A 17,381-nucleotide genomic window follows, 5' to 3' on the forward strand; every position below is an offset into this window, starting at 1 on the left:
TCTAGAATTTTTTAAACACCACTAAGAAAATCCAAAATACGTAGACCTACCTATGTACACACCATTTTGTATCAACATGTCATAATTGTCTATTTCTCAAGGTAACTGTTTTGTTTTAATTTAAGAATATGGAGCATTTAAAAAACAAAATACATAAACTATTCTGGACAGTTCTACCACAATAACTAAATTCCAGATGTTTGCTTCTTACTGGTTTTTCTTTTGGTTTTGTTACTTGCATGCCAGCATACATGGAAAAGTGCATGTATGCTTTTTGCAATACATTCTGCAATCATTTTTAAAGCCTTAAGAGTACAAATTGAGAAACTTTTCCATGGAATTTTCCTTGCAGTGTACATAAGCTCAGTAAACGTGCAATGTGGCAGAATAAAGCCTGTATCCCCTGTATAAACTGTTAAGGTTTGTTAGCAGAGGACACAATCATTTTGGTTGAGGCTATTTAAAGGAAACTACAGAATAAAATGTTGACAGACAATCCATATTGGCAAAATCTGTTCTTGCTCTTTATGTATCAACATGATAAATTAAGTCTCACTCTTGTATTTCTTTTGAAGCGACCAGCCTATCTTCTATAACATTCATCTGTGTACCCACCCCACTTCTGTGGGACCTGGGCCTGAATGCAGGGATCAGCAAAGGGATGGAATAGCATCTGGGGAAAGGAAAACATTCCATTGGCTTCATGGCTTTGCTTGGCTTTCAGATATTCAGTTATTCAACACAGGTTTTTTTTAGAATAAAAGAATTACAGCAGTCTGCTTGAACACATGTTTTTCTTTTTTTAGGTGCTCACAGTGGATGCAACCACCTGAAGATGTAGCTCATTTTGGACTACAAATGTACTGTGGCATGATTTAAGAGCAAGAAATTAATTAAACCTTCAAAATCAGATCCTTAAAGATATATGGCCATATCCCTAGGCATCAATCCTGCAAACATATGCATGTCAAGTTAATAAAACCTCTCATGTACACAAATTACAGTATTTAAATCCTTCCAGAATTACAGATCTAATTTTGCTTGAAGAAAAAAAGTGGCTTCATTGAGCAGATATTATTTTTTTTGTCTCTCTGCCCTTTACTAAATATTCCCCCAAAAGAATTGTCAAATTTTAATAGATGTACTGTTTGATAAAATGAGATTAAAAGTAATTGTGTATACAAGTCACAGTTGTAATTAAATAGCCTACTGTAATTTCTGATAACAATTGTTCAATCTCTAAACTTTGCAATTTTTGTCAGAAACCTCAGTAAGATTGTCCTGTTCAGAAAAGATACCCTCCTAATATTTAATATCAGAGATTCAATTTATAATAAAAAATCAGAAACCTGGCAATAAAATTGATTAGAGTAGCAATTCAAAAGCATTGCTGTGTTTCTAACATCATGTTAGTGCTTTACAAGTTCTTACTGGTAGTGACAGAGGACGGGGGACTGACACAAGCACCATACTGCAAGCACTGTCTTCAGGTATGCTGACTGGCACCCTCCAGGGCAGCCACATTTCTTTATTGACCTAAGAGGGAAATATTATTTCCAGATGTCCCATCTGGAATTGCTTTCCAGAAAGATGCCACAAGTGTCTAGAGCAGGCAGCAAATGTTCACCTCTGTCAGAGGTGCAGAGTGAAAGGAGAAAGGACAGAGGAGGTAGGGCTGTCCAAGGGACAGAGGTGGAGAGGGGGGGCAAAGAGAGAGGGAAAGGAAAGAGGAACTATGACCAAAAATGTGTGTATGATGGCTTCCTGTCAGGTATGTAAGTATGACCACTTCAGTATGCCCAACTTTTGTGCCTTTTGTGCCTCCCACCCCTTTGATAAAGATTTTCAGGAAGTTACCTCTGATCAATGCTCACCACCACAGAGTGGAGCCCAGCTGATTGAAACATTGGTCCGTCTGTGTATTTCTTAAGCTGTCCCCTTCCACATGATGGTCTAAGACTCCAGTAACCTCAAGCTGCCAGCATTTTCACCCTGGGTGCAGGTTCCAGAGTGTTATGGTCCCTCAGAAGGTCAAAACAGTATTTAGTTGGTCCACTGATTTCTAAAAAGAATCAACTGAAAGGACTGGCAGGATCCCTGCTCCTCTGACATGCCTCTTTCCCAAAACCCAAAACCAGCACATCTTTTCCTTCCTTTGCTCTCCTTTCTCCAAAAAGCACCTGGAGCTCTGGCTTTGAAAGGCTCTGGCATGCATACATAAAGAGCTTCCTGAGCTCTCAAGAACTCATTGCAAAGACACTGTTTAACTCCTCTAACTTCAAGACAAAGAAGAGGGCCTTTACTTGGGACAGAAATCCTGTAGCAGGTGATTGCAGTATCATATGGCACTTCACATCTAGACTGAACTGTCATCATTAAATTTATGCATAAGAAATCAAATCCTCTGACTAATGAGATTTCTGGCACAAGTGGCTTACTGATATTCAGTAATCCAGAATTCATTAACAGAATAGATGATGATGTTACTGCAATAATTTTGTGCATCATAAAACCCATTAGAAAATACAGTGATATTGATACTGGTGCTCATGTTATGCTAAAACATGAAATAGGGTGATAGCAAATAAATAAACAAATAGAAGAATCAGTCATAGTTCCCAGTTTCATATCTATGCTCAGTCTTCTCATCTTTAAAGTATATCCTTTAAGCAAAATAACATTGTTTTTGTTATGTTTTAAAAAAACTTTCTGTAGACTTCTTAGAGTACATACTGCTGTAAAAGTTAGACTTGTAGATGGCTGTATTTTTAGGCCCATCCTCAGCAAACAAAGGTTACTGATCTCTATCAAATACACTTTGTGCAGCCACATAGTCCTGTCTGTTATTTAAAAAAAAACAACCCATGCCCTTAAGAGTGACTTCTCAGGCAATTATTGCATGCCTGTGCTAATCCACCATTAGTCAGTGACAGGAAATTACCAGAACAGCAGACAGCTTCAGATATTACTGTGCTCTGTCATGCTGGATGGAAACCTAGTTGCTCTGACAAGCAGCATCTCCCTGGCATTTGCAACAAATCAGTGCTGCTGGCTTGACACTGCAACTTCTGTTTGCTGTCTCTGATGCCTCTAATCAGAAGGCACAGCTCACTAACAGGGAGTTCTGCACAGCTTAAGAAGAACTTAGTCCCTTAGTGGGCATTTCTTGAGAAAGGTCCCACTGGGAATCATAATTTTCTTCTCAGCCAGTATTTCATCTTGTCCTCAATATTATTTCTTCTGTATCAAGCACCAAAAGCCTAAAGATAAACACTAACTACAATGCCTTCTGTGGGCTGATGCCACTCAGATTCACCTGAATTCAAAGGTGATGTCTTAGTGCTTCACCTAGTGCTTAAGCCATAAAGGGAATTTATTGAGCTGAAGTGCAGCCTTCTTAGCAAAGAGTGCCTGCAGCTCCAGGAAACAGCATGAAAATAGGGCTAAGATGTTATATCTGCTGTTTGAACTGAAGGCACACCTATTTGGCTACCTGAACACACAATCCTGTGCTACTGTTTGAGCCTGATTGCTAGTGGATGATGCAGATCTCAAAGTTTTCTTTTCATCTCTAAGAGATACATGGTGCATAACTTCTCATATTATCCTATCACTCAGCTTCGTCTCTGACAGCAGGATCACTGGCAGAACTGAAAAGGCCTGAGGAGATCTGGTGCTGCAGCTAGCAAAAATCTCTGGATAAAAGAAGCACCAAGAAGCTTTCTGAAGGCAGCTACATGCCCACACTCCTTGCTGGGGAAAGCAGGGGTGACCATGGACCCTGTTTTTGAGCAATCTGTTCTGTTCCCTCTCACCATACATCTTCCGGGCAGCCAGCACAAGGGCTCCAGACCAAGAGACAGAACTGGTTAAGATAACCCGCTCCTAGATAAGGTATGAGAACACCCTGTATACGTCACACCCTTCTTATCTGAAGCTAAGAAATGCTTCATGCTTTTACAAACACATTTGAAAAGTAAGCATTATAGAGCTACAGTCTGCAATTTTTATCAGGGAAGTACTAATGTTCATCAGAAATTAGTCTGCATAATTACAAATGTACAACTATAATTTTTATCAAAAACTAAAACTACAGAGGTAAGAAAATAAAAAAAAAAGCCCCTACTTGCTCTGAGTACTGTTTGCTAATGTATACTATTCTCATACTTTTAGCTATAACTGTATCTTTAAAAAAAAAAAAAGTGATTTATATTCATTTAATGCTCAGTGTGTCTCAGTAGTCTGAGTTACAGAACCACACACACTTTGGTTATGCTCTTTGCTGGCTAAGGATAAAGGAGAGCATACAAATTCTGAATCTACTGTTTATATTGTAGTAGTGGTATGTCTGTACTGGCTGGCAGCAATCAGGGAGAGTAGACAGCAGTAATGTGTACGATACACAGACACGCAGTGAAACATAATAATGTTCACTGCTTCAGAAAACAAACACCTAAGATATAGGGAAAGATGACAAACAAGGGCAAGGAAAGCAGAGATAGATAGTTTGCTTATAATTCTGTATTTGTAATGCAAATAACACTACTATAAATTCAGCTGGCTTACTGATCAGTGGATTATATACTGAAAAATTATTAACTGTTGATCAAGCAAGCGATGGCCAGATCTTGCCATTATTTATTTTAAACAGCTTTACTGAGGTGAGTCATTTTATGGATGTCTGCAGATCCTACAGTAAAGTGGCAAGTTCAGCACCAGTTACACCCTGTTTCGGCTGGGACGCCAATGCTTCCTTCCTTCCAAAGCTTTTACAGTAGGGTTTTACAGAGCAAAAGCCCTCTGAGGTCTCAGGCATGTTGACAGCATTTCTGAAAATTTGGACTTTAGCTTCTCTTGCAATTTTATTGTATCTTTATTAGAAAATGGTTATAGATACGGAAAATGGATAGAGATACTTTATCAACAGGCTAAAATGGAAGGCATGACTACACAGCTATCTAGGGCAAGGTCTGCACTACTTTAGAGCAGCAAATAATAAAGTGTACTTTGACTCCTCTATCATCTGGGCTGGAATATTTGCAGTACTCCTCAAGGAAAATAGCACAGCATTAAGCAAGTTGTTCTGAAATAGTTACAAGTGAAGTAGATACTTCTACTCAGATCTGATATAACAGGAAACTTGAAACATGTAACTCACTGGCAATCCCACTCCTTCCAAACAGAAGAATGGGAAATTTTGAACTTTTTTGTTTTGTCAGCACTTCTCTGCTTTCTATGTAGATACTATCACACTGTATTACACAAATACTGCTTCAGTACTGCAGGTATCAGCACACAAAGCTATGCTCATTTAAAATTTTATCACAGATCTTATAATATTTTAGTTCCAAATTCTGATATATAACAAATTCAAATTTAAAAATGATCTTAAATGTGTCCCCCTCAGAGCATCACTGGCTGTGCTGGAAAGGTATCGTGAGTTCAAAAGCTATCCTAAAACTGCAAAAGATGAAAAAGGGCTTATGGATTTATGAATGTGATTAGAGCTATAGTTCTTCAGGCAAGATTGTTTCCTGGCTGAAAAAAAAAAAAAAAAAAAAAAAACAGAAAAATGGAGATCTCTTCAGGAGAGGAATTTAGATGATCAAAAATAGCACTTCAACATTACCAGTATTTTTTGGACAAGTTAGAAAAGGAGAGAGACAAAACTCAAATACACTAGTCTGGGCAGTGAAAGAAGCATTCTGCCTGGGCAAAATTATTTTAAATCAATGGTTTTGTATTTATAGCACATTTTGATCTGTAACTGCTTCAGCATAATGTAGTACAAAGTTATTGCTGAATATGATAAACACTTTAATCTACTGAATGTGCAAAAAGCATAAATGACTTCTTAATGGCACTTTTGTTTTGACTGACAAAGATTTATGTCAAAGAGAGAAAATGTTTTAATGAAAGGAACTGCTACAAAGCATATGTGTATGTTTACTTCTCATATGTATGTGAATGAGACAGACATTAATAAAGAAATACAGCTGCCTGCAATATCTGGCCTTTAATCTTTCTTAATCTATTTTTAAATTCATCATGGAGGTGTGGTATTTTGATAACACATTAGCACAGTTCTGACATAAAAATGGCAATACTTATAAATTATTTAATTACGTCTTTTAATAACAGTATTGAAGATGTCAAAAGTCTTGCAAAGATAGAAACCTGTGAATACAAAACTACCACAACTAATTAAAAATTAGTTGGAATCAAAGTTTCCCAATCCCCAGGCTCTGCACTCTGCTTGCTCTTCACTTTTGTATCCTCCCCAAGTAACAGGAGCACTACCAGGAAAAATCGTGGGTTTCATGTTTAGAGCACGTAAGAACTGGATTTCACAAAAGTCCCAGGTTTTCCAGGTTATAAAATTGCTTGCAGATGTGTCCCATCAATGGCAGTCATCTCTGCTGGCACTGCTGTGACTGCTCTGGGACTACCCTTATGTGGGGAGAGCAGGACAGCAGGGAGAGAAGAGGACAGGCAGGTAAAACAATGTGAAGACTCTGAAGGCAAATCCAAGCAGAGAAAATGCCTGAAATAATTACAAAGTAGTGAGCAGCACTACTTTGTGATGACAAAAAAATGATACTGGGTCACACAGTAGCAACAAGAGTAAGATAAGTCCTCTTCCAACACACGGCATGTACTCAGTGCAATTAGAAAAAATGGGACACGATGTCACTTTCTGAAATAAATCTAACAAACTGAAAACTATGTTTCACCTGGAAACCATACACATGACTGCCATGCTAGTTTTCAACCATCAGGAAGTCTTTTAACAGATGTTGAGAGGAAGTTAATGATGAATTCACCCTTCAGCACAGCAGCTGAACCAAAAGGCACCTGCTGAAATCCTTGTAGGGCAGAATATCTTGGCAGGGAAAATGCTGCCTATAGGTTTTCAGCCGGAAACTGAGTATTTCTATGTGTTACTCTCATCTTAAAAAATTATATCCGCTAATTATCTAACACTTTAGAGATAATACAGAAAATGTCTGAGTGGGACAACTACTGTATTGATCTATTCTTTCTCCCTGAATTCAGCAGATTGCTCTGGTTTTTGCATACAAAAAGGTGCAGCCCCTCTCTCATCTGCTTGAACTGATGCAATTAGTGAGCTAAGACAAGCACTGCCACAAGCACAATTCATTATCATTGTTCCAGTCTGTGTTCAAATTATATTTAAAATAGTTGGCAAAGAGTACTGGTGAAAGAGAAATAAAAGATTGCTCAACACATCCATATTCTACAAGTTTTCTCCTTATAGAAACATTATTCTTCATATAAGCATGTAAGAATTTGATTTTCTTTCATACTAGACTGCAGCCAGTACTAGACAATTATTATTATATTATACACAAGACCAAATGAGATTAACAGTACATAATAGTGAATTAATAATGAACAATAATGAATAATTAATAGCAAATAATAACGAATTAATAATGAATATTTTTTCCTGTAATACAACTCACTCTTGCTTGAAACAATACACAACAAAATAGAAAAAAAAAAAACAAAAGAAGGTATTTTCCTTTTTATATATTTGCAAAATGAATCAACTGATTTTATTTGATGAGGTCCACTGTTTTAGAAAACAATGCAGACATTTTGTACATAACTCTTTCTCACAAGAATTCAAAGGAACACCTTTTTGACTAAGTGCTTACCTACAATGTCCAGCAAAACTAATAACAAGTTACACTGATTCACAATGCTTAATGTCATTATTTCCCAAGGGTCCAAGTTTTGCAACTTTTCTCATTAAAAACACCAATCATGAGTATTTCAGCAAAAACAACTGCCTTTTTTTATTTTCCAAATAATAATACACTAAACATTCAAATTTTTAGTTAAGTTTCTAAGCAATTATATTTTTAAAAAATTCTTACAAATATCACTGACGTTGTGAACCCAGGCTTATGACTGCTAGTCTATCTGAATAAAATAAAATCAGTGAAAAGTATTGCATATTTTTTGAATAATGTGCTGCCTCATACATTCCATCATAAATCCCAAAAGTATGTCAGGATTCTTCAAGTGTTTTCTGGCGTGTGCTACAAGCTAGTAACCCTTGGGTTGTCTAAACAACATGGTTCTTTAAAAAACAGGTTTTAATTCTCTCCAGGAGGAGCAGATCCTTATTTGGATGTTAGTCTGAACTGTGCCTTCTCTCTAAAATGGTGTAAGAACGTCTCCATGGTTGACAGAGGAATCTAGTTACCGTAAAAAAGAAAAACACACTGCCAGAAGGTCCCTTTGGTGCTCTGTGCCTTGCCTCACCCTGTCAATCACACCTGAGAAAATAGTAAAAGCGATTTCTTGCACACATGTACAAACTCCTAACTGATGGTTTTGAGGCAACTCTTATGAAAAGTCACGGAGGGAGAGAACACTTCATTATTGAAGTCTCTGTATTACAGTGTTCTAAAAGAGGGAACTTTCATGTTAACCATGTCAACCCTCTACAACCTGGCACAGATGAGTAATAATCTTGATATCATTTCCCAGATGAATAATCTTCTCAGTAAAAACTGCTAAACATTATCAGTTGCTGTTCAGACAGCTCAGCTGTGATGAGTCAGGATGTAGGAGCACCTCAAGCCTCAGAGAAGCCGGAAACCTGCCAATGATTAAAGGTAGAAGCCTCCAAAACATAAGAGAAATAAGGCTAAACCTTGTTTACAAAAGTCTCTATCATTAAGGTCAGACAGACCTTGCAGTGCTTTTTCCTCACATGGTTATATCAACATGTGAAAAAGACTCATGTCTCCCCAGTTCAGACTCCCACAGTCACACCAAACAGCCTCCTTGTGCGAGCACAGGTTATGTTGACAGAGGAGGGTGGTTGGCAAGCTGTATCATTTAGAGATGAGGTCTAGTTACACCAACTGTAAGCCCATCTTGTTGACATCTTGGTTTTACCTAAGGCACTCTGCTAACACCACATCTATCCCACAGAAGTGCTGTAGTATATAGGTAACAATGTAATGCCATGCTGTGTACAATACAGTTTCCCTGCTCTAACAAACCTTCAGAAACATATATCACAAGCATGGATTCATCTCTTTAAAATGGTTATTAGCTCATTTTTCTGGGATTTAACAGTATTGATCCTTTTCTGTAAGAATTCCATTATTACATCACCTGTATTTTACATTGAAGGTGATGTCTGTAATTTTTATGCTGCTTGTGTATTCAAGAAATACGTGACAAGATTTTATTACAATACTTCTCTATAGTCACTGGTTTTATTCTAGTGTAGCATGGCCTTACAAATGATTTCTTTAGTCAGGAAAAAATCAGTCAGCAAGCAAGTTGCTTAATGTTGTTTACAACATCTTCTTAAGGTCAAAATTAACATACATAATAATCATTTTAAGGAGTGACACTGTGATGCATCAAGCATGAAAGAGGTCAAGAATAAGTCCACTAATAGTGTCATCTTATCCTTATATATATCCCAATATTCGAAAGCATCTAGGTTTCAAGTGGCTCAGTCTCCTTCGTGAATTTTTGGGATAGTTTATACATATAAATACACATCAGATAGGTTCCTTCATGGAGTGAATCAGTGCAGAAATATTCTCTGCCTTGCCCTTATAGGAGCTGGTTTCCTACTACACCAAGATCTCTGGTAGCCCAGGGAAATCAATGCCTGAACTCTGACACTCAGTCTTGGTGCTTGAATTTAAGTGGTATGAACATGCCCACCTCCAACAGCCTGTTTATTTTCACACAGAAGTTTGCTGAAATTCCCTAAGATTATTTTTTCCCACAGCTTAATGCTGTGTTGGCTGAATATGATTTCCTGATTTATTCTTTACAGGTTTCTGTTTTTCATGTGTAACATTATCCTATTGCCTCTGAATAGTCGCAAGACTATACATCTCCACTACTACATAACAAAGAACCCTGTTTAATATAACCACATTTTTGTAAGTGGCTTAGGAGAAGTGCACTAGGCTGTTTACAAAGTGCTTACCTACTGTAAGCATGATTTAAATACTTTATCTTGCTTAGAAATATTTCAAACTTTTCTATGCATCTGCAGACAAAAGAGGCTGAACAACACTATGTCTCAGAATTAATTGCTGGTCCCTGAAGCAACCAATCTATATCACTGTATCAAAAGTGTTATGGTTGTTGAGGTTGTGTTGATCAGCTAAACAAACCTTTCAGCTGTTACATTTGACAGTGACACACATAAAACATCCTCTTCATAAAGTGTAAGCAACATAAGCACATCAGGGAGCAACATACTATGCATTCAACCTTCTTCCAAAGCAAAGCAAGAAGCACACCTCATTTTCTTCTACAGCTGCATCAAAGGAGCAACTAAGGGGGAATGCCACTTCATGGCATCTCAAGACTTTGAAGGAAAACTGAACTAGTCTTCTCGAAAGAGTTAACAGTGTTTTAGTTGTTTCCCCTACAGTGGATACATTGGTAGGTCAGGAGCTGCAGTTGAAAGAGTATTTTGGGCAATTTACAGTCAGGTCTCACTACATACCAAATCAGAAAGCATCAAATCTCACTCAGAAAGGGATAAAGAGGGAGAGAATTAATGAACTCTTCCTTGGGCATACAGTCATTCTAAATTATAAACTGTAGGATAAAAGGCCTAGTGATAACTCTATTATGGCAACAAATTATATGCTTTATCTAAATATAGCAGAGACATTGTAAAAAGACGCAGTCCTTCCCTGCCCTGCCCTGTTCTGTTCAGTCTGTTTCTATTGCACATTTACACACATATTTCAGCCACTGAAGTGTTTACAGACGTATGTGAGATAGAGCCCATTCCACCAATTTAAAGCTCGTAGAGTCATGCAAAACACAACTGTTTTTCATGGGGAAAATTTGCGAGTGTGACATACCTGCCAGAAATACTTCTGAAACTAATACTTCTTCTGACTTTTTTAACTGACATTGTTTTAAAAATTTAAAACTTAAAAGTTTTAAACTGACACGCTGATGGCAAAAGTGGTTTGTACATACAACATTCTGTCACTAAGGTGTAAGCTGGGTGTGCTATAGGAAACTCAAGATATAAGTGCTCCTAAGTGGAGACAGGTACATTTGGAAAAATGTGCAAATTTTCTAGTCATTAATCAGAAATGAAGGCAAGATAAACAAACAAGATCTATTTCCTTGTTGCTTAGTCTAGTTTGTTTTTTTTCATTCAGAGTTTGATTTCTGCAAGGACATGCCAAAATCACAAAACCAGACTCTCAAGGTACATGAGTCGGATGAACACCAAGGTGTTGTTTCCTTGTAACTGTCTGCCATGCCAAACCAATGCATGTTCCCTCTGATGCAAGACAGAAACATTAGTATAAATCCTGAAGTTATACAGAGTTGTATCAATGTATATTCAACTGAGGTCAAAGAAAAGGTGTGCTGATTATCTACAAAGTTCTCATGCAGTGGTCAGCATCACAGTAAAATGGTAATTATTCATCATAATGGTAGTATTAATTAATCCCTCCAATTAACCCTCGATCCCTCTGAATTAAGGTTAATAACACTGGTGCATGTTGACACCAAAGGAATGATCTCAGTCTGGAAAAACCTTTCCTACTGAATTGTGAGCAACCAGATAATTTTTTCCTGCCAGGACAAAAATTAAAAAAAACCCATGTAATAAAATACCAACTAGATTAATATTATTGCCACTTTTTTCCCAATATTATTTTTCATGTTTACCTTTCTTGCATCTCGTATCATCTTCCGAACAGTTTCCTTTATGGTGTAAGGCTGTGCTCGTGGTGGATGAAAAAGCAGATCAATATTTGTGCCACCAGAAATTCCAGGCATCAGATAGGGCCAACCTAAGTCAAGATTTGGAGCTTCCACATCTGATTCAATGGGCCAGTAGGTTCCCGAGGAAGAGGTGTCATCAATAGCATGGTTAGAGGAATAAATTGTGTTTTGGGGAAGTTTGTGAACATTGTTCAAAATATAATCAATTTCCTCATCCGCTAGGAACTCTGAACATCTCTCTTTGGAAAGAAATTCTTTGTAGGCTTCTAAACCTCCTTCAATCAGAGCATCAATAGCTATTCGGTACCATTCCTTGTAATGAGGTTCAATATAGTTGTCTGATCTGCATTCATCATGTAAGGAGGACAGCAAAGATGAAGTTTCCATTTTCATATGTATTTTGTGTAAAGTCTTTTAAGAGTCCATTCATGAGCAGATGAAATGTATCTGCAAAGAGAAAATAAATAAAAAAGCAATGAAAATATTTCTAGATAACTATGGCACACACACAGTTATTAACTGAAATACTCTTCTGGTAAAGTTACTCGAAGTTTTTCTAGCATTTTCCAATAGTTTAAAAATATTTTGAAAAGGCTCAAGGACTACTATTGCCAAAAATTAAATATTAAAGAGATAGATAAATAGTAAATAGATAGATAATATTATATTAAAGAGATAAAGAGCTTTTACATAAAGCAAACACACAATTCAGTGATTTTAGTAAGTTGATATTACAAGCTGTGTCAGAGCTCATAGTACACTGAATATCCATACCAGTAACACCAATACATACCCAATGCATGTTCCAATACACTATCACAGGCTGTGTTTCAAAACCCCCTTTGCAACAACTGTCTGAGTACTGTCCAAAGAAATACTTCAGAAAGCAATTAAATTTCCTACTTTTTGATACATTACTGTCTCTGCAACACATCTCTTTCCTTTGGCTTCTTTGAAACCACAGTCATTCAGGTACTTCTCCTTATCTATCTGTTCTCCCATGCTGATCTAACCCATTTGCTGCTCCCAAGCAGGACCAGCCTACCTTATTTCAGTGAGTTATGAGGAACTCCAGAAAGATTTATCCTCCCACATCTGGGATCAAACTCTGAATCAGCAATTTGATGTCGAGTTTCCACCCTGCTCATTCCTTCTGCCAAAAGGAGCGGCTGCTTTAATCTTTTTTTTTTTTTCAAAACATTAATAACAAGTTGTTTACTGCTGATGTTTTATAAATTCATTCTTATACTTTTTTATTTCATTTAGCAAGGTCTGAGAGGGTTGCTTTGTGCTGCACATTGGAGATTTAAGAAAGAGGGAGAACAAATACCCAATGTTTCTTCCTTCACATCTTGGCAACCCTCAATAACACACAAAAAAAAAAGGGGGGGAAGGTGTTTCATGACAGCAGCATCAGCATAGTCATATAAAACAGAAAGCTGGTAGCACATCTTCCAGGGCTAGGGCATGAAGCTTAAGAGAAAGCTTCATGCAGATTTAGGAAGAACATCCAACAAAGGCAGAATAGTTAAAAAAGACTGATAGCTTGAAAGTTAACGTTGGGTTTCCCTACAAGCCTAATTAATAGTATAGCAGTATAATAGCAAATAGTCATATGGAGTTCTGATTTCATTTAATGTAACTTAATGTATAAATGTAACTTAATTCCCTCTTCCCATCAAGACCTTCCAGATATTTCTGCAAACAGTGCAATTGCTTTCCACTGTCTGTTGGGAATAGTTTAAACCTTCCCGAAAGGAAATGCAAATTAGCTATATTAACTTAAAGGAATGAAAATAAAAATCTCCATATCTACTGATAGTTCAAAACCGAATTAAATGTTCAATTAAACCAAGATTTATAAGGAACTTGGGAAGACTGAGGTTAAAAAAAGACCAAGAAATTAAAATCCAGATCTGAAGCTGGTATCAGCATGTCATATGGAATAATTCCATTTGAATCCTGTCTCTCAGCCAAGTAGCAGGGCAGATCTTCCCAGATAGGATTGCTTTCGAGCCTGGGGGAAAGGAGTGTTCCTGGCTGCTTCAAGAGTAGCTCTTTGTGGTGAACTGGAAAGCAGAACACGAAAGGGATCTTACTGCTCTCCCCCAAACTAAGAACTACATGTATTCCTCTGACAGCTACTCAGGGCTTCATTCTACACTGCTCTCACGAGAAGAAATTAATGTGATAAAACAGGAGTGACACCATTTCCCTTCTCCCAGAGGCAGAGACAGTCTGTGGTGGAAGGTGACGGAGCACTAAGCACACAGTAAAGGTAAGACAGATTCAAAGATTAAACTCTTAACATATTGTAAAATTAAAACACTCACATCAGGACTGGCCCAATCGTCTGGACCAGGTTTTCAAGACATTTTAGATACAGAATGAAGAACAACCAAGAGTACAAAATGCAGGTACTCAGCTGAGTTGTTCTCAAGAGTCTGAACAGTAATACAGGTGACTTCATTGAGATTCCAACACACCCCTCTTTTAGGGCCCTCCAGGACAAATCATTCTCTAGTCACTGCAGTAACACAGTCAGTCTTAAAAGTCAGTCTTATTACGACATGTAAGAATAAATACGATTTTACAAAGGCAAGTGAAAGATATTTCAAAAATTCTCACTACTTTGGAAAGGATATACTTCTAAAATAGAAATTTTTCCACTGACTACATATATACAGTTGTGAAATATGTGTTTATTTCAAAAGCCTGTCTGAACTGATTTTTTCTTATTATTATTCTGTCCTTTGAAAATAGCTTAAGGGAATAGGACTATAGTTAATATGTAACATTGTGCAATGTTAAATATTGAATGTTATGAACAAATAAAAAATAAAGAAATTAGTACATATGTGTTCTGCCTCACATGCATTTATTTGGTTTGGTTCTTTCATTTGTTTTTCACAACAGTACAGTATATTGCTTGACTTTTCATTGAACATAATGAATTAATTAAGTGTGGAATAGGTCAAATACAGCAACTTATGCTCAGACTTATGCTGAAAGCAGGGTATAAATATAAGTAACCGTGAAAAGGTGAGACTTCTGGTGCAACATCTTCCAAACAAGAACAGTCATTTTATAGTGAACATCTTTGAAGTTGATGTCTGATTAACAAGTGCTGTTTACAAACAAAGCTTAAAGCAGTGCACATTAATTTAAGAAAGCAAATGTAAAATTTGCCAGCATGGAAATAAATCACAGAACACTTGAGACAAATGAAAAAATTTTAATCCTGGTATTTGAAATTAAGGACATCAGCATGAGATACATTCATATGAAACAAAAGAGAACTCCCAAATTAAAACAGGGCTTCAGGTGTACTTGACAAAAGCTCTAGATGTCTTTACAGATGTATTTTTCTCCTTAGAAGGTAAGAGCTACTGTGCAGAAACTGAACCCTTGAAACCATACAATTCTGCATAGAACGCTAGAGGTTTGGACAAAATTCTTAATAACTTTTTGATGTCTTCTTCAACCATGTACTGTGATTTCCGCATAATAAACTTGATTCTTGAAAGGTCCTCCTCAGGTCAACAGTTACATTAGCAAGGTTGTGCAGAATGAGGCCCATCTCTGGAGGCTTACAGATCTTTATCACACTTTAAGTATATGATCACAAATTTTACCAGCACCAGGAAAGTTGTCGTTCATCCTCTGAGAAACAACCCTGTCTGTTAATCCCAGCCCAGCATATCAACCACCTTCTCCACCTGAACACAGGGATGAGCCACTTAAAACTTTTTTAGTAAGTGCTATTAATGGCCTTAGATTGAATTTAAACTCAAATGGAGCTGCTAAAACTGGATCTTCTGCTGAAGATCACAAATTCTGAATCCTGTATTGATGTGATCGTCTTGTCTTTCTGTTAACATGCTCAGACCTTTCTAATGCCATTACCAGGAACCCAGCAAGAAAAGACCTTTTTCTACGAGAAAGAAGTAACTATGCTTTTATATAGAAAGATTTGGAGAATATCCCAGACTTCAAAAATGCAGCAGATGACAAATGTCCACTAAATAAAATTATGCAACATTCTACAGGGGTTCCAGACTAGTACTAGAGACAAGGAGCTTCCCTGCCATACTAATATTCACAGGATTTAAAAAATTTCCTATTCAGCAACTTTAGGGAGCAGCTCTAACCTCAGGCTTGTACAGCCGGTCCTTGGCAAGGGCATGGCCATGGTGCTTTCCTCAGGATGTCCTTATCACTTTTCCAATGGAAATGTGATTACTTTGACAGTTTCTGCATAAAGTCGCAATCTTGCCAGGAAATTTAAACCTCGGGAACAGCTTGTTGCAAGCTGTTGCATACTCTCAGGTATGGTTTTTGGGGCATCCACCTGAACATCTCTGGCCCATGGCTCGACCAAGGAGCCTCCTCACGGCTTAAGGGCCTGGCATGACCAACCTCTAACAGAACAAACAGGCGTTTTATGACACCTGCCTTCCACCAACCTTTCTATTAAAGAATTGTATCAAGAATAAATAATAATTACCTTACATTAAGCACTGACAGGCAATTATTTAATTATTAATGAAATTACATTTTCTGTGAATACAAAAGGCATCAAATCCAAGTGAAAAACAACACCGCAAGCGTTCCTGATGCTTCCCTTCTTTTCTCTTTCTCTTGTTTGTTTGTCTGCTCGTTTTGCAGCGGGTTTTTTTTTGGTTTTTTTTTGGTTTTTTTTTTTTTTTTTTTTTGTTTTTTTTGGTTTTTTTTTTTCCTTTGGCGGGGGTGGCTTCGTTCGTTCAACCAGAAAGTTAACTTTCCAGGCAGAACAAGCGCAGCGGGCGCTCCGCTGGACGATACCGCACGTGTGGCGCCCCCGGCCCGGCGGCGCGGGGGCCGCTTGCGCAAGGCGGCCCCGGGAGGGAGCGCGGCGTGGGAGCCGCGGGAGGCGCGCCCACGGGCCGCCCGCCGCGCCCGGCCCCCGCGCCGCCCCCGCCCGCGGCCGCAGCGCCCCCGCCGCCGCCGCCCGAGCCCCGCGACCCGCGCGCCCCGCTCAAACGCCCCGCGGCGCCGAGCGGGATGCTGGCGGCACGGGGAACTGCCCTGCCCTGCCCCTCTCCCGTCCCTTCCCGGGGGAGACTGAGGGGAGACCCACTTACTGCGCCGGTGCCCCGCGTGGGGTCTCGCCTCCGGAGCGGCGGGGCGGCTCGACCCGGCTGCTGCGAGCGCGGCGGCGGCGAGTCACGGCGGCGCAGCGCTCATCGCAGGTACTTCCCGTCGCTCTCAGGCGCGGTGGGTGTGGAAACCAGTTACAACATGTCAGGACGGTGTCGCACCAAACCCGCCGCCGCGGGAGCGGGGCGAGGACTTGTCTGAACTGGGGAAGCCCGGCCCTCTCCCGCGGAGCGAAGGCAGCGCCTTCCCCGGGCCGCGCCGGGCCCCCCGCCCCGGCCCATCCTGCGCTGCCCTGCCCTGCCCTGCCCTGCCCTGCCCGCCGGCCCGGCCGGCAGCCGCGGGAGCCCGCGGGGCAGGAGCGACCCGAGCCAAGGCACCGGCTGCCCCGCGGCGGGCCCGGGAGCGGGGTGTGCGTGGGAGATTAAACTCAAAGTAAACGTTGGCTTCAAGAAAAAATAAACCCG

General features: G+C 39.1%; 1 protein-coding gene across 1 annotated transcript in view; it reads right to left on the bottom strand.

Moving 5' to 3' along the window:
* The window catches only part of FAM83B (family with sequence similarity 83 member B), a 50,812-nt gene extending 33,822 nt beyond the window's left edge, over positions 1 to 16,990 (bottom strand). The window contains exons 1-2 of the mRNA XM_053974538.1: positions 16,902 to 16,990; positions 11,722 to 12,225 (exon numbers count right to left, since the gene is read on the bottom strand). Of these exons, the coding sequence (XP_053830513.1) occupies positions 11,722 to 12,171 (450 nt within the window). The 5' untranslated portion in view covers positions 12,172 to 12,225; positions 16,902 to 16,990. The remainder of the gene's footprint in view (positions 1 to 11,721; positions 12,226 to 16,901) is intronic.
* Between the last annotated feature and the right edge of the window lie 391 nt (positions 16,991 to 17,381).

This window comes from Vidua macroura, chromosome 3 (assembly GCF_024509145.1).
Source record: "Vidua macroura isolate BioBank_ID:100142 chromosome 3, ASM2450914v1, whole genome shotgun sequence".
Taxonomy (NCBI): domain Eukaryota; kingdom Metazoa; phylum Chordata; class Aves; order Passeriformes; family Viduidae; genus Vidua; species Vidua macroura.